This window comes from Phyllostomus discolor, chromosome 6 (assembly GCF_004126475.2).
Source record: "Phyllostomus discolor isolate MPI-MPIP mPhyDis1 chromosome 6, mPhyDis1.pri.v3, whole genome shotgun sequence".
In the NCBI taxonomy this organism is placed as follows: Eukaryota; Metazoa; Chordata; class Mammalia; order Chiroptera; family Phyllostomidae; genus Phyllostomus; species Phyllostomus discolor.
This window is the reverse complement of record NC_040908.2, coordinates 51,091,266-51,116,046: the sequence shown is the minus strand read 5'-3', so window position 1 is coordinate 51,116,046 and position 24,781 is coordinate 51,091,266. Positions and strand designations below refer to the sequence as shown.

Here is a 24,781-nt window from a genome sequence, read left to right as displayed (position 1 = left end):
AGGAAGAAAAATGAAGAAGAGATGAAGGGTAGAAAAAAATATTTTTTCTAAATGTGCTACCACTTTCTTGATAAGCCTGTGTTTCCCTTTCTATTTGTATTCTCTGCACATCACCCTTAAGTAGAAGGACTTACATCTCTGAAAGCCCTTGTTTCTTACCCCCACCACCCTCATCATCTAGCCTTAAACTCATGTTCAAGGAAAAGGAATCAAGGTGCTGTAGTAGGAATACTAACTTTATAGTGAGCTACATTTGGAGTTTAATCTTGGTTCTGGGTGATCTTCAGTAAGTCCTTAACTTCTCTAAGCCTCAATTTCCTCAACTGTAATATGGAGTTAATAATATAATAGTACCTATCTCACATGTGGATTAGAAATAAGGTGTGAAAAACCATTCATACTGTGTGTGAGGCACAGCATGGGGTGGGGAGGGAGAAAGAGCTCCACACAGAGAAGTAAGACTTGCAGGTTTTAATGTTTCATGATTGGTAACAGTAGTCTCAAGGAGATCCCCAGAGAATCTGTTCTGACTTTAGAAGCACTTCCTGTGGACAATGGAGGGCCCTGCCTCGTCATACTCTGGCTTGCTGATCCACATCTGCTGGAAGGTGGAGAGAGAGGCCAGGATGGAGCCTCCAATCCAGACTGAGTACTTCCGCTCCGGGGGAGCAATAATCTGCAAAGAGCAAATGTGGTGAATAATAATCAGTCCCCAAGGGAATAGGAAGATGATTCAGGAATCATCTCATCACACTACTGGGCTGCCCCAGAAAAAGAACAGACTCCATGGTCAGTCAGAAAGTAACAGGGTAAAACTTGTGGTAGATTGAATTATTGCTCAAATCTTTACTACCCCCACCCCCATAGGAAGAGTGTAGTGTTCTACCATGTGACTTTGGGTTCAGTTCTGCATTTGCTTTGGCCAACAAAATGTTAGCAGATGTGACGGAAACAGGAGCTTGAAATGTGCTTTAGGCATGCAGTTGGGCATACTCTCCTGTGCCTCTGCCAACTTCATGAAAAGAACTTCCTTTGGAAGCTGTTGGCCCTTCGGCTTGGGTCCCATAATGAGAGATATGGACCTGACCTGAGCTGGTTGGATCTGCAGAGCTGACTAACCAAGCCTGACCTACATCAGCTGACTTCCAACTGACCTGCAGGTACATGAGCAATACATGCTAATTGTTATGTACCCTGTGATCTCATAGTTGCTTGTTACTCAGCAATAGCTGACCAATACAAACATCTACAGGGGAAGTGCTGTTCTGTTCTTGCCTGGAGTTGATTGCATGAGCAGCTCAGGTTGGACTCCCTCCATTCCTGAGTGTGAGCCAGTCTACTCAGACCCTGTCTTGAGCTATATTTGTTGACAGCCACTTGCATCTGAGAAGTTCTTAAATTCATACATACATTATTCATTCTTGTCACTGAGCTCAGCCTTTAGAAATTGGTTGTCCTGTCAAACACCTTTGAATTCCACCTAAAAGTAGATCCAGAAGGACTGAGATTCTTCAATTAATTTCTCAGATTCTGAAGGGTCTAAGAATTCAGTGCTAGAACAATCCAGAAATTAAACTGATTATTTTGTCTCCTTAAAATCTCTCTCTGTATTTCTTAATTTCCAGGGGCCATGGAATTGCAGACTAGGAAGGGCCTTTAGAAGTTATCTTGTTCAGGCAGACCAAAGTCACCCCATCACTCCTTGAATAGATAACTCAAGGACGGGCACAGACACTAAGAAGGTAAGTGATTTTATTGCTGGGCAGTTCCAGTTGTGAGAAAACTCTGGGCTATCTTGGGCTACAGGTCCTCAATCTCAGCCACCCACCCCAACCCTATATTCCTTTTTTCACATCCTTGAGGCTTGCTTCCTCTCCCCCAGGGCTTGCTTCCTCTCCCCCAATTCTTCTACACAAATCCTGCTATCCGATTTGGCTGGGATGCTGATACATGAACAGGCTCCCTGCCCACACCCAGCACCTTTGTTCACTCTGTTTTCCCTGCCTGGAGTGCCTTTTTCCCTCCTCTCATTTAAGTCACCCTTTCATCAATTATGTCTACTAATTAGATCCTAGACTCCTTGAGGACTGGTGAATATTGCTAAACTCAGGGCAGTGGTTCATAAATTGGGATATGCATCAAATCACTGGTGTTCGTTTATCATTATAGGTGATGGGACTACCACCTTCTTCAGCCTCAGAACTGATGAACTGGAATCTGGAAGTGAGGCTAGGTGTGGTATCCTGACACGTAGTCCTGGTCAAAAGCCACATGTGGCAGGCTTCAGTATCTCCAGGTGAGGAGAGGAGCCCGAAGGTTCTCACCTGTTTTCTGGTGGCCTGCTTTGCTTCCCTGTGCTGAGCATAACCTGCTATGCAGGTTATAACCTGCCTGCAGAAGGAAGGTCTGGGGCAGCCTTCCTTTGCAAAGAAGGTTCTTGGAATACTGACATAGAGAATATACTTCCTCGGGTGAGGTCTACTCCCCAGAGAACAACTTTATTGTGATGTTTTGTAACTTTCAACCTATTTGTTATCTCTATTCTATTCCCAACTCTTTCTAAACCCATTAGCAGCAAAGTTTCTAGGAGCCCGTAAAAAGGACTATGTTATTGATTGCTTGGGGACCAGAGGCTGGGTAGAAGCAGTAAGACAAGTGGGCTCCCATTCTTCTGAGGCCTGTGAGGTGAGAAACCCTGGTGAGAAGCAGTGCGGGAAGAGCTGTGGCCAAACTGGGCCAACAGGCTGTCCAGGGATCAAGGAATGTCCTGATGAGTTGGAACCAGTAGCCTGCTCCATGGCCAGACATGATCTCTTTGAAAACTTCACTCTCCTTTGGGGTAACACCCAACTCCTTTTTAAAGTTTGGAGATGCTGTAGTGTCACCTCCTTCTTTTCTTTCCCTCTATTTCTCTCTTGATTTCCTTCTCAACCAGCTCCATATTCTCTTCGTCCCAAATTCTTTCACCCCCTTCTTATATGACATCAGGTGGTTATGTTTGAGAGCTCATGCTAAGAGTGTCTCTGACTTTATCAGCACCTGAGGAATGTAACTCCACAAGGCCAAAAGTGGAGTCTACTAATTAGGGACAGAATGTGTCCCTGAACCCAGGAGACTGCTGAGCTACAGGCCTGTCAGCTCAACTCTGAGTATCTTGCAAGTAGACAGATCATTGTACAAAGAACAGGATGGAGGGAAATGGGTGAAGACCCACCTTGATCTTCATGGTGCTGGGGGCCAGGGCTGTAATCTCCTTCTGCATCCTGTCAGCAATGCCGGGGTACATGGTAGTGCCCCCAGAGAGGACATTGTTGGCATATAGGTCCTTGCGGATGTCAATGTCACACTTCATGATGGAATTGTAGGTTGTTTCATGAATTCCGGCAGACTCCATGCCTAGTAGAAATCATAGTATATAGTCAACATCTATCCTTCACAATCACTGGCACCTTCAGCTCCTCAAGTGACCCTTCTGTTGTTGCAACTACCCTAGTTTGGACCCTTAATTAACTCCTAAATGGATTACAAGATCATTACCCTTTAACTAGTCAACATCCTGCCTTTAGTTTCCCTCCGTTCTGATTGATCTTTCACACTGTTGCCTGAGGTATATTTCTAAAGGACCACTAGCATTGCATGATCTCTTTTCACAGCTTTTTTCAGATATAATTCACATGCTGTAATGTTTACCTTTTTAAAGTATACAGAAGTTTTTAGTATAATCACAGAGTTGTGCAACCATTATCACAATGTAATTTTAGAAAATTTTTGACACCCCTAAAAGAAGCCCCATATTTATTAGTGGACACTTCCTATTTCCCCCTTTACCCTTACCCCAGCTCTAGGCAACCATTACTCTACTTTCTGTCTCTATAGCTTTGCCTACTCTGGGCATTTCATGTAAATGGACTCATGCACTCTGCAGCCTTTTGTGTCTGGCTTGTTTCACTTAGCATGTTTTCAAGGTTCATCCATGTTATAGCAGGTATCCGTACTTCATTCTTTTTGATTGCCAGATAATATTCCACTGTGTGGATGATACATTGCATCATTTTTGATAGTCCCCCAGTACCTACAGGCTGACATTTAACTTCCTTAGCCTGGCACCAAGACCTTTCCACGTGCTAAACCAGCTCATGCCCACCTACCTGGCCCCCCCACCTCTAGTCTTTTGTCCATGTGATATAATTCCACACAAAAGACAGAATCTTCCTAAAGTGCAAACTTGACCTTGCTATACCACTGCTTAAAAGCTTTTGGGGGATATTCATTGCTGATATGATTAACCCCACATTCTTTGTGTGGTCCAGCTATTCGCTCCAGTTTCTTGTATGTGTAAACACATGACACACATGCATATACATACACACATGTGCACACACAGAATTCTTTTATCATGCCCCAAATCATTTCACACCTACATGCCTTTGCACATACCATTCCATTGGCTTTGTATGCCATTCCCTACTCTGTACTTCTTCCACCTCCAGATACTATAAAATACAATGATACTCATTCTTCACAGTTCCGTTCAAATATTCACCTTCCCTAAGAAGCCCTCCCTGGTTTCTTAGGCCTATTACACTCTGTCCAGTTTGCAATTTACCACTAGTATGTCAACATTTGCTTACAGGCTCATCTCTTCTTATATACTCCTAAAGAAAGAGTTGTCCTCATGTTATTCTCTTATCTAATCCTTGTTGCAATACTATTTAGTAGGTACTACATTGTTTCCACTTTACAAGTCAGGTAACTGAGGGTTAAAGAAGGTCACATGTCTAAAGTGACAAGACTTGAAGAGGCAGAGTCAGGACTTAAAATCAGGTCTGACCCCCAAGCCTGTCCTGTTTACTACCATAAACTTCAGCCATATGACCTAAATGCTGAGCAATCCAAGAAGTGTTTTGTTTATTAACCTCATTCTTAGTTTCATATTATATCCCTCTCTTGCTTTATTTTGATTGCCTTACTCTTGTATTTAAAATGAGATTTTATCTAGTTGTATTGTTTATATATTTTTGGCTGGAAAAATATGGGCTATGTATAACAATAAATGCGTTTGTGACTCCTGCTGTTTCTCCTCCATTCCTTGCCCACCTACCCCCCACGGTGCCCTCATGATTGGCAGGATTGTGGGCAGCATCTCACCAATGAAGGAAGGCTGGAAGAGGGTCTCAGGGCAGCGGAAGCGCTCATTGCCAATGGTGATGACCTGCCCATCTGGCAGTTCATAGCTCTTCTCCAGGGAGGAAGAGGAAGCTGCTGTAGCCATCTCATTCTCAAAATCTAGGGCCACATAGCACAGCTTCTCCTTGATGTCTCTCACAATTTCTCGCTCGGCTGCAAAGAGTGGAAATGACAGAGAGCAGATACTCAGTTTTGTTAGTTTGGTTGTCCCATTTTGATCTCTATGAAAACCTCCTTCTTACTTCTTCGGATTCTGTCTTAGAATGAAAGTTAATTTTTCTCTTTTTTAAGAAGATTTTATTTATTTTTTAGAGAGAAGGAAAGGGAGGAAAAGAGAGAGAGAGAGAGGGAGAGAGAGAGAGTGGGGGAAACATCGATCAGTTGTCTCTCATGTGCCCATGACTGGGGACCTGGCCCACAACCCAGGCCTGTGCCCTTGACTGGGAATTGAACCAGCAACCCTTTGGTTCGTGGCTGACACTCAACCCACTGAGGCACACCAGCCAGGGCGAATGTTAGTTTTTTTATTCCTGTTCCTCAAGTGGGAGGTCAAAGTCTTGATTCCCAGGCAAAACATTGCACAAGCTTTGCTCATTGCTGTCTTCACTCTGCCCTGACCACGCTGCAGGCCTTCCTGAGGGCCTGGCAGGACACAGTTCCAGTCTTGATGTAGGCTTATATGTTGTGTTCTCACAGAATCTAAGAAGGCCCCTACCTAAATACTCTCTTTCCCAGGGTGTCCACTGAGGCATGATACCTTCCCCTTAGATATTCAGACCTTGTGTATTCTATGTGTCCTCAGACAAATTATAAATGCCCCTAGTTAATGAAATGTGTCACCAGATCTTACTACCATTCAGCACTGTTAAAAACTAGCTCCTATCTGGTGTGGACATGGACAGAGGCAGCAGGTTCCTTGGGAAGGAGGGGGTCCTGTGAAAAGGCACTTGAAGAGGGCTCAGCTGAGTGCTGCTTAGGATAAGTAGGCCTAAGCCTTGTCCCTCTCTCCAGGTATATTGGTCTGGAATCTTCCTCCTTAAATATGGTTACCTTGACTGTCTGGTTTTGTCCAGAGGCCCAGCCCTAGGCCAGGGCCTCCCTGCCTACCCCAAGATAGTTGGAGGATACAGAGCTACAGCCTTCTCATTAGTCCTGGGAACTTCTGGTCCTAGATCAGATTTGGTGTTTTGAGCTGAGCTCAGAATCAGGAAAGGGGCTGGATACCTGTGGTCACAAAGGAGTAGCCTCTCTCTGTGAGGATCTTCATGAGGTAGTCCGTGAGGTCTCGGCCTGCCAGGTCAAGGCGCATGATGGCGTGAGGCAGTGCGTAACCCTCATAGATGGGGACATTGTGGGTGACACCATCCCCTGAATCCAGGACGATGCCTATAAACAGAGGGATAGGACCTATGAAAACCTTTCTTGTCTTTCATCTCTCTCTTCCTGGGACCATTTACCAATGAGCTTAAATTACCATATTTTCTTTAGTATCTGAAAAAATTCATTCTCCATAAGAATAATCAATCATATTTTTGTACACATCAATTTATTCTCCCAAATGAGAATACAGCCTACTGGAAAGCAAGTAAAATGTCTCCTCATACTACTTGAAATGCTTTCATGATGATGCACACTTGCATTAAAGAATGTGACGTACACATTATTTAAGTGAGACAGGATAATTTGTACATCTTTCAGGTATCAAACACATGTGTACATGCACATGGAATGTTAGATCTGAAAGAGACTATAAAAACCAGCCAATTTGAAAAAAATTAGCATTCTCTACTATTAAAACTTTTAGTAAACCATAAAGGAAAATAAGCTTTCTCAGCTTGATAAGAAATCTCTCTTGATCCTACAGCTACATCATAACTGATGGGAAAACATAATACTGTCATTTTATTATTATTATTTACTATACTCGTGGGTGTTTTAGCCCATGCAATAAGACACAAAATGGAAATAAAAAGTACTATTATCAAAAAGAAACAGAATTGTCATTATTTGTACATGATGTGGTTGTTACCTAGAAGACCCAAGAGAATCAACTGAAAAATGATTAAAGCTAATAAGATGGTTTTATAAGAACCAGAGGTAAAATAAATATGCAGGGACAAGTAGCTTACTCTTGTACGAATATGTTGATCATAGCATATTTTATAACGAAAAATAAAAATTTGAGACAACTTACAGGCCCAGCAATGGACAAAGGGTAAAATAAATAAATAAGTTATGGAACCATTGCACAATGATTACCACATGGCCATTCAACATGATGTTTGCAACAAAATCAAGTGCAAAGCACAGGATACAAAACTGTATATACCCCGTACTTCCTTAGTACTGTCCTTACTGCCTTGAGTGAAAGGATCTTTTACTTTTGTCTCTCCCCCACTAGACTGTCAGCTCCATAATGGCAGGGTCTGTCTTGTGTGTCAGTGGTGCAGTGCTCGGCACATGGTGGGCAGGATTGGAAAATACTGATGGATGGATGAATGAATGAATGGACATATCAATGAAGACATGAATGAATATTAATAAAAAACAAAGACAAAGAAATACATGTTGGAATGATGTTCATGGAAGTTGTTGAGTCCCAATTAAACACTGTTTTATTTCGAAACTCCCTCCATTTTCCTGAGCACCTTTCCATACCAAGGACACGTACTTGCATATTCACCATCACAGTTGTTGCTGTTGCTACTTCCTGAGCAGAAACATTCCACTATTGTTGGAAGGTGTGTATAAGCTCTAGGACTAACTACTGTGAGGGAAACGGCCCTTGATGGATGTACTAGTTCATGGTTTGTTCATGTGAACTCTTTCCATCTGTCCCGGGCATACTTTCATCTACATGGCTTCCTTTCTGTTATCCCAAAGCAAGGATTTCCCTGGCCTTTGGCTGTCCCTTTAATTCTTCTGAGCAGGAACCTCTTTTTTTTCCTACCTCTGAAGTCTGAAAGGGAATGGATGATGACAACAGGGCTACCTACCTGTCGTGCGGCCAGAAGCATAGAGGGAGAGCACAGCCTGAATGGCGACGTACATGGCAGGGACATTGAAGGTTTCAAACATGATCTGAAAGGACAACGCAGAATTAGACTGTCTGGCAGAAATAGCAGCACCTTTCAGTCCAAAGAATAGTTTGGAATCTTGTTAAGGGCAGGAAATATGCCTGTTTACCCTCCTCCCTCCTCCCATAGGGCCTGACACAGACTATGAACATAACAGGTTCTCAAAAAAATTCTGTCACACTGATGTGTGAGTGGGAGAATGGGTCTGGCTGAGCATCCACGTTGAGTTCTTGTGCCAGTGCTCAAGCCTGGCTGGCCTCTTACCTGGGTCATCTTCTCCCTGTTTGCCTTGGGATTTAGGGGGGCCTCCGTGAGCAGGGTGGGGTGCTCCTCTGGTGCTACCCGAAGCTCATTGTAGAAGGAGTGGTGCCAGATCTGTTTGGGAAAAAAGCCAGATGAGTCCAGCAGACTCCCAGTGGGCTGGAAAATTCCAATTGACATGCCCATGCGAGGGGAGTAGAGCACAGGTGAGAACTATCAGCCCTGGGAATTTCTGATTGAAGGTCAGAGGTTATATTGCTTCTCAGTGCAGCCGTAGACAGGACTCACATCTGAGGCTAATCTACTTAAGGTGTTATTTCTGTCTGAACTTCCCTTCTCTCTCCTTCTTTGTGCCCTGAGGGGGCCAGGTCTGTTACCTCTGTGTTCCTTGCTTTCTGGCCTCTGGCTGTTTGGCTGATAGAAGATACCAGGAAGAGGTTGGAGGGTGGGAGGAGGAAGAGAGGTCAGCGAGTTTCTCCTGGAAATAGTCCAGCCTTTCTCTAGTGCTGCTCTTGTTTGGTGGTCCCTCTTTCAGGACTCCAGCTCTCACAAAGTTTTACTGAAATTGCTCCCACCCAACATGAGTGGTGTAAGAGCTTCCCTCTCTTGCTAGTAGTTGGGTGCCTCAACATCCCTTTCTGGTTCCCTAATTCTGCTCACACTTCTCAAGCCCCAACTAAGTGTATGCTGTCTCTGGTGGGGAAACTGACAGTCACACCTGAACCTTCCCAGTATATGTATATTATTGATCTGGCTGGTAGTTTAGAGCACGGTTTCTCAACCTTAGCACTTTGTTTTAGGTTGGATAATCCCTCGTTGCAAGGGGCTGACCTGAGCATCATAGGATGTGTAGCAGCATCCCCGGCCCCCACCCACTAGATCTCCAGCTTGTGACAGGCAGGAAACATCTCCAGACATTGCCAAATGCTCATTGGGAGGCAAAATCACCCCAGTGGAGGACCACGGTTTTAAAGGAAGGCATTTCTTCCCTCTGAGTCAGGTCCCTCTGCAGTGATCCAGGACCACAAAGCAGGAGTGTTTTTGTTGTTGTTGTTGCTGTTGTTTGTTTGTTTTAACTTCAGCAGCATTTGGCAAAGAGTGCCAGAGACCTAGGGCTTTGATCTCCTCAGAGGTGGGGCACAGGATCATTTGATTTCATTGCACCCATATATTTATGGACCCCTGGCTTTGTGTTAAGGCAGAGCTAAATGTGAGAAGGGTAGATATGAAACAGACATGGCCCCTAGATCTTAGTTCCTAAGTCTGGAGGGGAGAAAGACAGGCAAAAAGACAAAATACAAAGACATCTGCACTTTAAGCAAAGGATGAATCAGAAGCAGTTCATTCCCTGGTAGATTTAGACAGGACCTGAAGGTGAAGAAATTCTGCAGAGGCTGAGAAGGGCACCCAAGGCAGAGCAAATGGCACAAGCAGAGGCTCTGGACTCTGGAAGTTTCACGAGTGACATGAAGGAGATGACAGTCTGAATAAGGTGATGTCAACTTTTCTTCAAATGTGGTCCTCAGGTGCCTTCTGTCAGCATCACCTGAGATAACTGTTGCAGATGCAGGTCCCGAGGCACACCCCAGGACCGTCACTCAGAATCTTTGAGTGGGACTTGAATATCTATCTGTACTGCATTTTATTGGAGTTTTTAAATAAAGTACTTTAAAAAAAGATATCAATAAAGTTAAAGTTTTATTCCTCTTTTAAGAGGAATAAAAACCTCCCATATTTCAATTACTGAATAATAAACAGCTAACATTTTGGCTTTTTTTTTCTTCCTAATCTTTCACCTTTATGTATTTTCAAATTTATCACTGTTACTATTTATTTTCACATACTTTTATTGATTGATTGATTGATTATATTATTATTATTATTATTAGCCCTGGCTGGGTGGCTCAGTCAGTTGCAGCCTTGCACCATACACCATAAGGCTGTGCGTTCGATTCCCAGTCAGGGTGGATGTGGAAGGCAACCAATTGATGTTTCTCTCTCTTTCTCTCTCTCTCTCTGTCCCCCTTCCTTCCTCTCTCTTAAAATCAATAAACATGTCCTCAGGTGAGGATTAAAAAATACTATTATTGTACTTTTATATTCAATTTTGTTTCCTGTCACTTTTTAGTTAATATAACATAAATATTTTTCATAGTAAATATTTATTTTTATATATTGAACATGTATTTTTAGTGCTGATATTTCACCTTATATCATCATATATTTAATCACATCACTATTTGTGTGATCTCTTCCATTTTTATTTATAAATAGTCCTGTGATAGCTATCTTTGTGCATATTACAGTTTCTTTCTTCCATTCAGATTGTTTCCCAAAGAAAAGAATTTTAACAGTGGATTACGGGCTAAAGAGTATGACAATTGTACGACTTTTTGATTTTTACTACCAACAAAGAGGTTAAATTACTCTTTATTCCAGAATAAGAAAGTGCCCATCTCATCCTAACCTGTGTTCAGTGCTCTTGCTCTTAAAATATGAAATAATTTTGTAGATAAAAATAATATCTAGTTTTACTTTGACTTTTTTGTTTCAAAAGACTTTAAATCTCTTCAGATTTGCAACTTTTTAAAAAAGATTTTATTTATTTACTTTTAGAGAGAGAGACAGGGAGGGAGAAAGTGAGGGAGAGAAACATCAATGTGTGGTTGTCTCTCTGACACCCCCAACTGGGGACCTGGCCTGCAACCCAGGCATGTGCCCTGACTGGGAATCCAACCAACCACCCTTTGATTCATGGGCCAGTGCTGAATCCACTAAGTCACACTAGCCAGGGCAGAAATTACAATTTCTAAGAAATCCCGTTTGTCATTCTTTTTCTCTATGACTTCTTTCACTAGAAATTTGATAAATACACTTATTATATTGTATTTTTGAATATTTGAATTTTTATATTTAACTTTTATATTTAATTGATATGTGTTTGGTGAAAATAATATGAAGTAAGGGCAATAAACAATATTCCTCATCCTCCAGATAAGTAATCAGTTGTCCCAGAATAAATAATTCATTGAGTGATCTTTTTCTGGTATTAGAAGTTTCATTTATCATGCATTTTCTCTTTATCTTTGTGCTGGTACCAAATTGTTTTAATTTTATAACTCTATATTTTAATAATTGAATATGGCAAGTATCCTCATAGTTTTTCTTATTCATTTTGTTCTCACAAATTTTATCTTATTTCTTTTTTGAATGTAACTTATGATTATCTTGCATAATTAAAAATTGTTTTTTTGAAGTTAAATTTATAGAAGCAGAGAATAAAATGGCACAAGAGTTAGCAGGAGGTGGAGAGGTTGGGGAACCAATGAAGAGAGGCCGGTCAAGGGGAGCAAAGTCTCAGTGATTGATGTAGGAGAAAATAAACTCTGGGACTTAATACGTAGCATGGCGACTGCAGGTGACAGTGCTGTACTACCTACTTAACATTTGCTAAGAAAGTAAAATCAGTTGTTCTCAGTACAAGAAAAAAACCTATGTGAGGTGACAGGAATCTTAATTAGCTTGAATGTGGTGACTGTAACACACATACACACACACACACACATATATATATATATACATATATATATATATATATAAAATCATCAAATTGTGCCTTAAGTGCATACAATTTGAAAATTGTGAGATTTTTATTGAAATGGCAATGAGCCCATAAATTAATTTTAGAAGATTTGACAGCTTTATCTTGTCCCGTTTTCCTTTTAAGGCACATAATATATTTTTAGGGGTTTCTTTAAAGAGTTCATATAGTTACTACTATGAATAAAATATTTTTGTTACATTTTTTAATTATACATTGCTAGATATGTACAAATTGTATATGCCATTTATTGAACATTAAGTATGTTCCATGCCTTGAGATTGTACTAAATATTTACCTAATTCAATCTACAAAGCAATCTAGTGAAGAAAGTATTTTTATCTCCACAAATGAGGAAACCAAGGCTTAGGGGGAAGAATTTGCTCCCAGATCACCCTGTCATTGACTTGTGTCTGTGTCCTAAATGGTTCTGCTGTGTGAAGCAAACATTATTCTATTTTACCTATTTATCTCACATCCAGAGTGCTTGAATCTAGGGTTTAGAGAACAGTGTTTTGAACCACAGATTTCAAATCAACCTTCTTTATTCCCAGTGGCAGTCTGCTCAATAAGCCTCTATTACATTTCAAAAGGCAATCATTGCAAAGCAAGCACTCTCAGACAACTGTCAGCAAAATTTATCAAAAGAATATTAAAAAGGCTCTATTAGCATTTTGCACACATGATTTTGTTGATCACAAACTACCATTTAAAAACTGTCCCTTCCCCACATTTTCTTACACAAAAAAGCTGCTAGAAACCCCGATGGATTCTTACTTAGGATTTTCATTAGGGAATCATTATCATAATGTAGCATCAATGCACCTATCTGAGGTCATGGCAGAGAGAAGAAAAAGGAGAGAAGCTATTTGCCTCTCTCGGGGCAGCAGCAGCATCTGGAAGAAGGCACAAGCACTGGCTTGAGAGGAGGCTGTGTGAAAGGATGAAGCTGGGAACTAGGCAGGACCAGGTCCTCAGATGCCAGGCAGGAAGTTAGGAACCTGCCGTTGGCTCCTGAGGAGCTACTGAAGATTCTTGAGGAGGTAAATGACATGATCTGATTTATTTCTAGAAAGATAAGCTGTGCAGCAGTGTAGGGAATTGACTGGGTGAGTGAGACAGGAGACAAAGAAATCAGTCAGGAAGCAGGTGCAAGAGTCCTATGCAATATCAGCATCTTGATTGAGTATGGCCATGGGGACAGACAGGAAGAAAAGAAGGGTTTGAAAAACGTTTTAGAGGAAGAGCTGACAGGGCACAGAGGGCTGTGGGATATGAGGGTCATGATGATGTGTTGCCATTAAAATGAGCATGTTAAAGGGGGAGTTCACCAATACCTTCTCCATGTCATCCCAGTTGGTGATGATGCCGTGCTCAATGGGGTATTTGAGAGTCAGGATCCCTCGCTTGCTCTGAGCCTCATCCCCCACGTAGCTGTCTTTCTGGCCCATTCCCACCATTACACCCTGCAACACAAAAGAGGAGAGATGTGAATGGGCTGAGGGCTCCCCTCAGCAGAACTCAGGCATCAGAGGGTTTCTGAGGAAAGATGAAGACAGGAAAAATGTCCTTCCCCAGGAAGCAGAACAGCAGGAGATAAGGGTGAGGCAGATACCAGTGAATAAGGATGTGATAAGGAGAGAAAGTGGAGGATATCTTGTGGGCTTATCTCTCTTCTTTCTCCTAAGACCACGTCACTTTCTGAGAGAGAGAAAGCAGGGTCCCTCCATGTACTTCCTCTGCTTACTTCACACACACACACACACACACACACACACACACCCCTTATACTTGCCTTCCTCATATACCCTATGCTCACACTGTAACCCCCTAAATCTTTGCTCTTGCTGTTCTTTCCAAATGCTGAGATCCTCTTTAGCTTCAACTGCCTTTTTCTTATGAAGTCTTCCCCTTCCTTTGTCTCTCCATTCAGATTTAATCTCTCCCTCTCCTGGCGAAATATGATCTCAAATCAGTTGGGGTGTATCTTCACAGAGTATAAATTGCTTAAAGGCAAGGAACTTGTTGCATATATATTTTTTTAAAGGTTTCTTCCAAACCTAGCAATCCCAAAGACTTAAGCCAGACATAATACCATCATTGATGTCTGATAGATGTTTTTGGTTCTGTGTATTTCTGTTTAAAGGGGCCTTCTCTATTAGTTAATCAGAAGATAGGACCGCACCCTAAACACACACATACACACACACCCTTATACTCACGCATACACACTCATACCCTCTCACACGCACATCCATTCTCTCTCTTAGTCACACATACACACATCAACACAGTTCAGCATGGTCTCCACAATGCTGTGCTTACTCCTAGTGGCTGAAATCCTTGTGTCCAGATGAGCACACACCTGGTGGCGAGGGCGGCCCACGATGGAAGGAAAAACAGCTCGGGGGGCGTCATCTCCTGCGAAGCCAGCCTTGCACAGGCCAGAGCCATTGTCACACACAAGCGCAGTGGTTTCCTCTTCACACATGGTGAGTGTGGCCAAGTGAACTGGGGGCTGGAGCACCTTGGAGGTTGGGGCAGAAGAGAACTAGTCAACCAATTGTCAAAAACGTGCTGGAGACAGTCTTCTTGACTTAGGGGCCCAACTCCACCTGCAGCCAGGGCCCAGTTTCAGGAGGCGCAAGTGTGGACCTGGCCTCCCAGTCCCCGGCAGTTGGGCCTCTTCCCTCTGCTGTGCTGATATGGACTGCATTCATATGCTAAAATTCTAACCTGCAGTAACTCGGGGTATGACTGTATTTGGGGATAAGGCCTTTAAAGAGGTAATTTAAATAAAATGAGGCCATTCATCCAATATAACTAGTCCAATAGGATGCGTGTGTTTGTAAGCAGAGGCAATTGGGACAGAGATGTGCAGAGGGAAGACCACGTGAAGAGGGAGCAAGAGGGCGGCCATCGACAAGCCAAGGAGAGAGGCTTCAGAAGACACCAACCCTGCCAGCACCTTGATCTGGGACTTCTAGCCTCCAGAACTGTGAAAAAATACATTTCTGTTGTGTAAGCCGCCCAGTCTGTGATAGTTTGTTACGGCAGTTTTAGCAAACTCACCTGCCTGCCTCTTAAGGCCTAAAATGGCTACAGAGCTTTAATCCAACAGAGAGAATCTTAAAAGACTTGAAGATTAGGAAAGGAGTTGAAAAAATGTGCAGAATATATAACAAAGGATTTACATAAAGAACTCTTAAAAATCAATAAGGAAGAAGTAAATAGCTTGAAAGAAAAACAAAGATGACGAATATAGAACTGTCAGAAAAGGAAATGCAAACACCCAACGATTGTGTGACAAGACACACAGCCTCACTAGTTATCAGGGAAGTGCAGGTGAAGTAAGACCTTTTTTACCCATCATGGTGTTAAGATTCCAAGTTTTATAATAGGTGTTGGCCAAAGTGTGGAAAAACTGGCACTCTTTTGAGAAACACACAATTTGAAATTGCCCAAAATCCACAGTATGGGATACTGTCCTAAAGTTAAGAGAAGAGCCAGGCCTGTGTTTATGGACTCACATGGCTAGATTTCTCAACCATTCTAGAATGTATAGCATAAAGCCATTTCTGTACCTTCTTTTTAAAACAAAACAAAACAAAACAAAACAAAAAACAAGATCATGTATTTTCCACAGTATTCTATTTGTGGATAAAAACACAGCAAAAAGTCCTGGAAAAAAGTCTAAGACTGATTATAGTGATTACATCTGGAGGCGGGAAGGGGCTTCGAGAGGGGGTGCTGGGTCACAGCTGCAGTGTTTCAGATTTTTACAGGGTGACTCTATTCATGAATAGTTTACAATTAAAATCAACATAATATATCAGTAAGGAAAAAATATGCAGTAGGTATAGGGGAGACATACAATCGTAAGTGTAGAAGCCCCTGAGGAAGAGGGGGCAGCCTGAGAGGAGAGGAAACAAGTTAACCCGGACAGACGAGGCTCACTGCCCCCTGCTGCTCCACATGGAGAAAACACAGAAGTCCCTCCTCCCACGCTGCTACCTGACCCCGGGCAGCTACTGAGCGAGGAGGGAATTCATTTTTCCAACATCTGTTGAAGGTTTTCTCTTTTTTTGTGAGGGGGGGGGGGTTGAAAGACAACGTCTGACAGAATTTTGGCATTTAGTGATAAAAGAGACACAACACTTGGGAGACAGCAGATGGCCTTCTAGCCTGGGAGGCACTGGGTGGGAAAGTGAGAATGGAAATGGGAAGGGTCCTAGCTAAGGGGGTGGGAAGGCCAGCTTTCAGGAGTCCAGGGAAAGAGGCCCAAGGCATGGAAGGAGAAGGTGGTGGTGGTGGCAGAGGAAGCCCCAGTCAAGTTTCATGCAGGATGTGAGGCCACAGGAGGGGAAGAAGATGGGCGCTATGGGAACCTGTGGCCTTGGCCCATCAATGGCTATGTGCCGAAATGGACAGTGAAGATGATGACCAAAGCAAAGAGGAGACAGAGCCACAGGCCTGTGAACATGAGGTCAGAAAGGCTAAGTAGAGACTGGGCAGAAGCTTATTAACAAAAATTGAAGATTAAAGGGAAGCCCTTTCCTGTTGTGTTTGAAGCACTATGCACGCCCAGGGAAAGGCCCACCATGACTATTGAGTCCAGTTTTTCTTCTGTCTTTGTTCATCCTTATGACCTCCACTGGCAATGGAGATCAAGTCCCAGCTCTCCGGGGCCCATCAGAGTCTGACCCCAGCCTGTGTCTCCAGGCTCATCTGCCCTCCTGCCCTGTCTCATGCTTTTCACATGTGGAGGGTTTTTTTTTTCCTCCATTGAATGAACTGTGTCACTTCCTCTTCCTTCTGAACTTTTCCCACAGGATCTGGAAGATCCTCTCCCTACCTGTTTGCTACTCCTGTCACCTGTCAGACCTCTGTGTTGACACTGCATTTTCATGAGGCCTCTCTGGCCAGTGGTCTTAGTTAGTGACCCCTCCTCTTTGCCCCACAGCACCTTGAACTTGCACGGGGAATGATAAACTCTGAATATCCTGGCTCACACATAGCTCTGTAAAGACAGAGGCTGGGTCTGCCTTATTCCCCAGTGATTCTTCAGCGTGCCTAACATAATGTCTGGCACAGAGTAGACTATTAAATATTTGTTATCAAAATGGATGAGTGAATGAAGCGGTGGCTGTTAAGGAGAAAGGTTTTCAGAACAACAAAGGAAGGACAAATGTTGGTAAGAGGAATCAGGGTCTGAGGTGAAGTGGTGATTGAAAGAAAGCACTTAGCTACTCAGAACAGTCCTGTCTCTGGGTCTGAACAGCTTCTGGATTGTGGAGAAGATCCCCCAACCTCCTATCATCTTGGAAGAATGGAGAAGTGAGGAGATGGTAGGAGATTGGAGATGGGCAAATGTTTAATGTTCAAAAGGGTAAGAAGGCAGATCTCTAAAACCTCAGGTAACCTTGACATGCAAGTTAGGTTTCCAGAGACACTGTTAAAGAAGGCAATTTTAAAGAAGCCATGATTTCTTATATTTGGTAATTGTTTACCAAGAGCCAGTGTCGTCAGAGTAACAGCCCTCCATTTTCTCTCAGGACCACGGGGCAGGAGAAGTTGAGAGACATTGACCTTAACTGGATCTTGGCATCTGACAAGGTCTCCTGTGACATCCCTCTTGAGAAAGCCAAGTGGGCTGAACAATAAATCAGTTAGGCATATTTGTAGCTGCCTAAATTAGTCACTGAAATGTGTTAATTGATCGATCAACATCAACCTGGAGACAGTGATGTGCCTGAGGCTCTACTCCTGGGGTTTTTTTTATGTGACATTTTAATAAATGAGCTGGATGAAAATACAGAGCACATGCTGATAACTTCCAGATAAAACAGACTGAGGAGAGAGTAATATTAAATATGTTGGAAGGAAGAACCAAAATCCAAAGGAGATCTCAAAAGGCAGAGAAAATAAGCTAAATCCAGTAAGATTAAATTTAACAGGATAAACACGAGGTTCTGCACGTGAGTCTAAATAACCAAACTGTGAAAGCTCTTGCTCAGCCTCTCTGAGCGGGACCTGGGGTCTCGCTGACAGTTGGGAGTGTGCTGTGGCCCGGATGAAAGCTCACCCCACCTCTGGCTGGAGAGCCGTGGCCCAGGCCTGGGGACACCCTTAACAGAAAAAGTGTGGGGAAATGGCTTGTATTCACTGCTGATGTGTCAAATTGTACAACTTTTTGGATGGGGAATTTGTAAGTACCATTCAAAGCCTTAAAATAAACATTTATCTTTTGTGTATAATGGACAGGGTGGGAAGAAGTAGGTTTACAGTTGTGAGTATGTGAAATCCAGAGTTTATTCTTGTATTATTACTTATCATTGTATTACTTTCCATATGAACAACTGTATATAGCTTTTGATAAAAAAATGTATATGTCTTTTGACTCTACAAAGACACTTCTAGGGATTTATCCTTGGGAAGCACTCATGGGAAAGCAGAATGATTTGGCCAGGAGCCAGTTTATCACAGCTTTGTGGAAAGTAACCAAGATGAGAAACAACTTTAATGTTGAAAAGTTATTGAATGATAAATTGATTTGTAAACTAATTGCCAGAAGCCTCCATACAATGGAGAGAGCAGAATTTTTAATGCAATGGAAAAGGTACAGCTGCTTTGTTAAGTGAAACACAGCAGTGTATTTCTGTTTCCATTTTTGGGAAACAAAGTTCTTTTTGCCTTTTTAAAAAATAAAAGTATTTTTAATTAAAAAATGGGGGCCCTTCACATATATTATCTGTTCAATGCTCCTAAAACTCTGCAGGAAGGTATCTTTGTTTCCATTTTACAGATTTGGCAACCAAGTCTCTGAGAAGGGAAAGAACCTAACCTAATGCCTCCTAGCCAGGCAGAGGCAGGGCTGGCAGATCCCGTAGCCTGGACATGCACCTTCCTCGCCACCTTAGCGAAACTCTCATAATTTCTCCATGTTTGGTGTTTTCGTGCCTGCTTCTCTGTCTCTCTAGAGCTGTTGGCAGCAAATACCCTAAAACAAAAAGGTCTGTGTTCTTGTCTCTCTCTGACTCTCTGGGCCCCTCTGATGCCAGGATTATGTCTACATTTATGTTTATAGCCCTTGCATCTATTTCAGTGTTTTGCACATAGTAGGTGCTCAATTAATGTTGGATGACAACCTCATCACCTGAGCACCCCTCCCAGACCTGGCTTGTGCTTTCCCTGGTGTCCCTGGGGTCCCACAGTCTAGTATCATGACAACGTGGTCACGTGGGCCTGATTTAAACCCACGCAGGGACAGTTTTCTCTACAGGACCTGTTCAGCAAACAGCCATGTTTCCACGTTCTAGCAGGGGTCCACTTTGAGGGGAAAGCAACCTTGAAAACTAGTAGGTAGCCAAGAGGCAAAGCCACACCTCTGTAACTGTCTTGCTCTAGGGTCCCCTCAGCACTTCTCTCTGTCATGTGTGATTTATAGTTCAAGCCTGTGTGGCTTTTCAGTGAATCCTTCTGTCTCCCCCGAATGCTCCCCCACGCAGAAGGAGAGTGTTGGACTTTGTGTCCCAGCAGCTGAGACAAGCCACAGAGCCACTTAAAGTTGTCAACAACGCCATTCTGCAGCACTCGGGTGGATTTAAATCTACTTTCTCCAAGGCAGACCCAGATGAAAAGTAGGAAGGTGAAGGCAGGGTCAGGGCTGCTGGCTGGGAGTTGGAGCCTCTGCAGGGCCCCACGCTGCCCTGGGAACTAGGGTTTTACAGTGGAGCCAGACTCTCTTGGAATGTCTCTGTTGGGAGAAACTCGACACCCTCCTCATCTGCCTGCTGGTAACTTGTGGCTAGACTGGAGCAAGTCAGCTGAACCAGAGCCAAAGGCACTGTGGTTTCCCGGGGTCACAACCGCTTTGCGCTGGCAGAGAGCTGAGCAAAAGGTTCTGGCTCTGTCAGCATGCACTACATCTGGGCTTCATTGAGGATTTCATGAACTTAGAAACACAGCTCCTCTCTCCTCCCCAACGGTGGCCAAAAAACAAACACATAATGAACGTGAAGAATTGGCTAGGCCTGGCCAGGTAGCTCATTTGGTTAGAGTGTCTTCCTGGTGTGCCAAGGTTGCAGGTTTGATTCCCGGTCAGGGCACATACAGGAAGCAACCAATGAACAGGTAACTTAAGTGCAACAACAAATCGGTGTTTCTCTCTCTCTCAAATCAGTAAATAAAAAATTAAAAAAGAAAAAGAATTTGCCCACGCACTTTTCTCCTGCCCTCCTCCTCCAGGCAACTATGGGGAGAGAGGCGTTAAATCCCCTCCCTGTCACTCTGAAGGTTTGCCCTCAGAGTTCCCTCCGCCTTCCTTTCTGTGCCCTTATCCCCTCTTCAGGCGCCCCCTCCCGATGGCCCAGTCCCATGTTTCCTGCTCTGACCTTCAGTTTCCTTAACTATGAAATTGAAACCCTGACATCTATCTCTTAAGCAGATGGACCAAATAAAATAATGGAAATAAAGTGATTTATAAATTGTAAATCAGTATCAGCAAACTAAGGCCTCATTGCGTGTGGCCCATGGGCTAAGAATGGTTTTGACAAAGCCTAATGTATTTACTATCAGGCCCTCTTCATGAAAAGTTTGTCAATCTCTGTTGTAAAGGGCTGCAAAATTAGTTCTTATTATCTCTCCTACTCTTCTTCACCAGAACTTGCTCCCTGGATGAGGTCTGCTGAATATTGGATGGAGTTGAATGAGCCACTTCACAAATCAATGATGATTGCAAGTTGAATTTATGCCAGTTTCCAAAGACATTTTGGTAATTAGCAGGAAGTTTAAACCCTAAAAGGAAGACCTCTCAGATGGTGAGACTTCAAATAATAGTTGGGGAAATATTTTGGGACAAAGACGTTAAATGATATGTAAGCAGCAGCCTATTATAATGTGCACGCACACACATATACTCATCAAAAAGCCTGGTGGAGCAAAATCATTCCATGAAAAACATTCCTTCAGCAGAAAACTCTAGCAGCACCTCTAATTAACTTTGGGGTACCTGGGCTTGGTTGATATATATTAATTACACTTAAAACGACTGGTGAACGATATTTCTGGTCCTCAGGATTCTGTTGTTTGGACCTGCTCTGCAGGCTTTTACCTGGGCCTCTCACTCGCTCTCCTGGCTCAGTCCAGACCGCATCTGCAACCCATGCCCCTGGCACCTCAACTCCACCTCCAGGACTGCTCTCCTTGTCACCACCCTCTAAACCAGGACTGCTCCTCAGGGAAGCACACCACCCGCCTTGGAGCCTATACCCTGACTCCTCCCTCCCAACCAATCCCCAGGGTATCTTAATTCTATCTCCATGCCAACCTGCATGACACCCATGGACCACTGCACATTGCAGTAGCACTCTTGCCCTGTTCCAGTTCCCTCTCCTCACAGCTGCCAGAGCAGCCCCTTCAAAAGGCAGATCTCTTGCTGTCACATTTCTGTAGTTCCCCATTGCCCAGTCCTTCAGTGTAATGTATAAAGCCCTGACAATCCAGCCCTGCCCACCCCTCTGTCCTTATCTCTCCCTGCTTCCTGAGTTGAAGTCTAAATTCAGCTGAGTTTAGCTACTTAAAGAATCCCAAAGACCATGCTTCCTCTCTACCTGGACCACCCCAACTGTAGGACCCAGCTCAGGTACCCCTTCCTCCAGGAAGCCTTCCCTGATAACTCCTGGGCTGGGTGAAAGGATTCTCCTAGAGACCTTTATACATTTATTTACTCCATGCTTCTCTTCTGTTTTTCTGCCTCTCCTAATGATTACAGAAGTCCCTACATTGTCCCTAAGGAGCTGGGACAGTGTCTTGTACATAGTAAATACTCAGTAAATGTTGGTGGAATGAACAAAGGGAAGGAGGGAAAAAATCATGCTTCAAGGTCAGGATGTCATGCTGCCCATCTTGGTTTCCCAGGCCTGGCATGTAGAATCACTGCTCATTACACTTTCTCCAGCACTCATTCTTCTTTATCACAAGGTGGGAAGCTCTCTTTTCAGCCCAATGGATAATCTCGAAGTCTAAACCCATTAAAAAAAATAAAAGCAGGCACCCAGGGGCTCCCTAAGGAAAGTGTGGTCTCAGACCTGCAGCCTCAGTACCACCTGGGAGCTTACTAGGAACGCAAATTAGTGGGCCCTGCCCCAGCCCCCTGAATCAGAATCTGGGGTGAAGTGTAGGGCAGTCTGTGTTTTAACAAGCTCTCCAGGTGTTTTTGTTTTGTTTTGTTTTGCTTTGTTTTAGAGAGAGAGAGGAACGGGGAGAGAGGGAGGGAAACATGGATACAAGAGAGAAACATTGACCAGTTGCCTCTTGTAAGCGCTCTGAACCCGCAATGTGCTCTGACTGGGAATTGAACTGGCGACCTTTCGTTTTGTGGGATGACGCCAGACCAACTGAGTCACACCAGTCAGAGCTCCAGGTGATTTTTAAAGTTTGAGCAGTTGGCATCAGGCCCTCAGAGCCCATGTATTATCTCACTTAATCCTCATAACAGCACTACCAAGTAGGTAATATTACTATTGCTCCCATTTTGCGGGAGAGTAAATTGAGCTCACTCAGTAAATTTGGTAGCTAGCAGTCTGCTCCCAAGGCCTGCACCACTAAACTACCTGTCTCAGCCATGAAGAGATGGTAGCGACTCTGATCACGAAGTGGAAATTGCCAGACTAAAATTACCGATGGCTCATTGGACATCCCTGTACAGAGGATGCTCTGAAACTGAACCTGCCCAGCCATCAGTGCGGGTGAGCCTCCTGGGTTCCCTACCTCAGAGTCCTTCCCTGCAGCCCCTCGGTCTCATCTTCCTCTTAATTATTTGTGCACATGCGCCTGTCCATGCGTGTGTGTGTGCAGGGGAGGGGCGGTGGCATTGGCAGGTGGTTTCACAGCTGGGTGTGTCTCTTGGACAAGCTGCTTAACTTCTCCAGGCCTCAGTGTCCTCATCAGAGAGTGAATTGAATGGCTCCTATTTTCTCTCCAGCCCTCAATCTGCTTGATGCCACAGAACAGTCACTCTTACCCCACCCCTGACTTTCCACCCCCCCACCCCGTGACCCCAGAGCCTTTGAGGCCTGAGAAAAGTTTCTGTTCACCTCAGCCAAGCACAAATCAGAGGACAGTGCAACCCTCAGAGGGCTGAAGAAAATACACTCTTATTCCCAACCCAGACATCTCACAGACACTGGGGCTATTGTTAACTTTGATTCAAACACCCTCAGAAGAAGTGGGATTTTTGAAAAGCACCCGCTCACCTAAGACAGTCTCTCCCAGACATTTGGAGCTGTGACGAAGGACATGAGAGTGCAGATCCACACTGCTCCTGGCAGCAGGATGAGTAGAGACCGCACGTGTAAGATCCCACCCATTACCCAGTTACGAGGGCAGGGAGCACCCATCTGGCCTCAGAAAGCCCCTGCCCCAGAATACCTGCTGGCCAGAAAGGCCTCTTCCTGGCAGGCAGCAGGGTGCTTGCAGGGCACCGCTGTCCACTGAGGGCCTTGATGTGTGTGACCTGGGCTAGCGTCACGTCATGGGGGCCAGGCCAATGGAGGCGCCTCCTGCAGCCAGGGGGCCAGGCAGCCCTATGCAGGAAGAGCCCACAGAAGCTGTATTGTACTCACCGAATGTATGAGAGGTCCTTCTCCCAGGGACTGAGGGCTGGTGTGTCTTTGGCATAAGTACCAGAGCAATATAAAACCCCAGAGGCGGATCTTCTTTAAACAGAGTCCCTAAAAAGGCCAGCTGACGGTGTGTTAGCAATATTACCATATAAGGTGTTTTTTTCAATAAATCGGCCTTGGGGGGTGGGGAAGGGGGGGCTGGGTAGAGTGAATTATCATTAGAAAAATGTATGTAGAAGGACTCGAGTGGCAACACCCCTGGCGCTGGTGGATTTGTTCCTTTTATGTTGTATTCACATAAACAAGTCTCACACCAGGCCTTATAAGCTGCCCAGAGTGAGGCCAGATGCAGCCCTGCTCCTGGAGTGAGAACCATACCAAGAATGGCAGTGGGCCTCCTCCCTCCATGCCTCCGTTCCTCAGGCCTGAAGCCTGCCATTCTGGGTCAGCCTGGGGCACCTGTGCAGCGTCCCCACAGTGGATGCAATTGTGCCTGGTCCAGTGCAAACCCAGGACAGCTAACAGCTGAAGGGCAATGCCATCCACGCCTGGGAAAGAAATCCCCTATGTCCTACTGACCTGCTGCCCCTCACACAAGCTTCTAAGCCCTGGGATAATTCACCTGGGGTCCTAGGACACCTTAAGCTTCCTCTGAAACTTCACTGCCTCCTACTTTTCCCTTCTGGATTCCCTCTATCAGTGCCTAAGTACAGGACGTTACAGAACAAGGGAACTACCTTAGGGTTGAGGCACAGCTAGCAAGACTCAGAAACTTGTAGAACTTTCTACAACCCTGTGGTTCTTGCTTTTTTTTTTTTTTTTGTAATTTATGAACTCTCCCCGGGTAGCTCTCGCCTCTCCCACTCCATCAGCTACCAGCTCTGTGGCAATTATCTTTGATTTCATATTCCCACAGTCCCAATACCTTGTGTCTGGCCCAGACTAAAATTACTGACTGTCCAGTGGACATCCCCACACAGAGGATGCTCCAAAACAATGCTGCCCTGCCATTAGCGTGGGCAAGCCTTCCT

General features: G+C 44.1%; 1 protein-coding gene and 1 long non-coding RNA gene across 2 annotated transcripts; one reads left to right on the top strand and one right to left on the bottom strand.

Annotated features, from left to right (window-relative positions):
* Window positions 1-456: 456 nt before the first annotated feature.
* Window positions 457-23,841, bottom strand: ACTG2 (actin gamma 2, smooth muscle). The gene is made up of 9 exons (XM_028516105.2): window positions 23,751-23,841; window positions 14,492-14,653; window positions 13,464-13,592; window positions 8,529-8,639; window positions 8,184-8,268; window positions 6,412-6,573; window positions 5,149-5,340; window positions 3,215-3,396; window positions 457-676 (listed from the first exon to the last, which is right to left on the bottom strand). Exons 2-9 carry the CDS (start codon window positions 14,615-14,617, stop codon window positions 533-535), a joined length of 1,131 nt encoding a protein of 376 aa, XP_028371906.1. The 5' UTR covers window positions 14,618-14,653; window positions 23,751-23,841; the 3' UTR covers window positions 457-532.
* LOC118501134 lies at window positions 933-14,542 on the top strand. The gene is made up of 3 exons (XR_004903737.1): window positions 933-1,160; window positions 1,626-1,742; window positions 14,458-14,542. It is a non-coding gene; the product is annotated as an uncharacterized LOC118501134 (long non-coding RNA).
* Window positions 23,842-24,781: the final 940 nt, after the last annotated feature.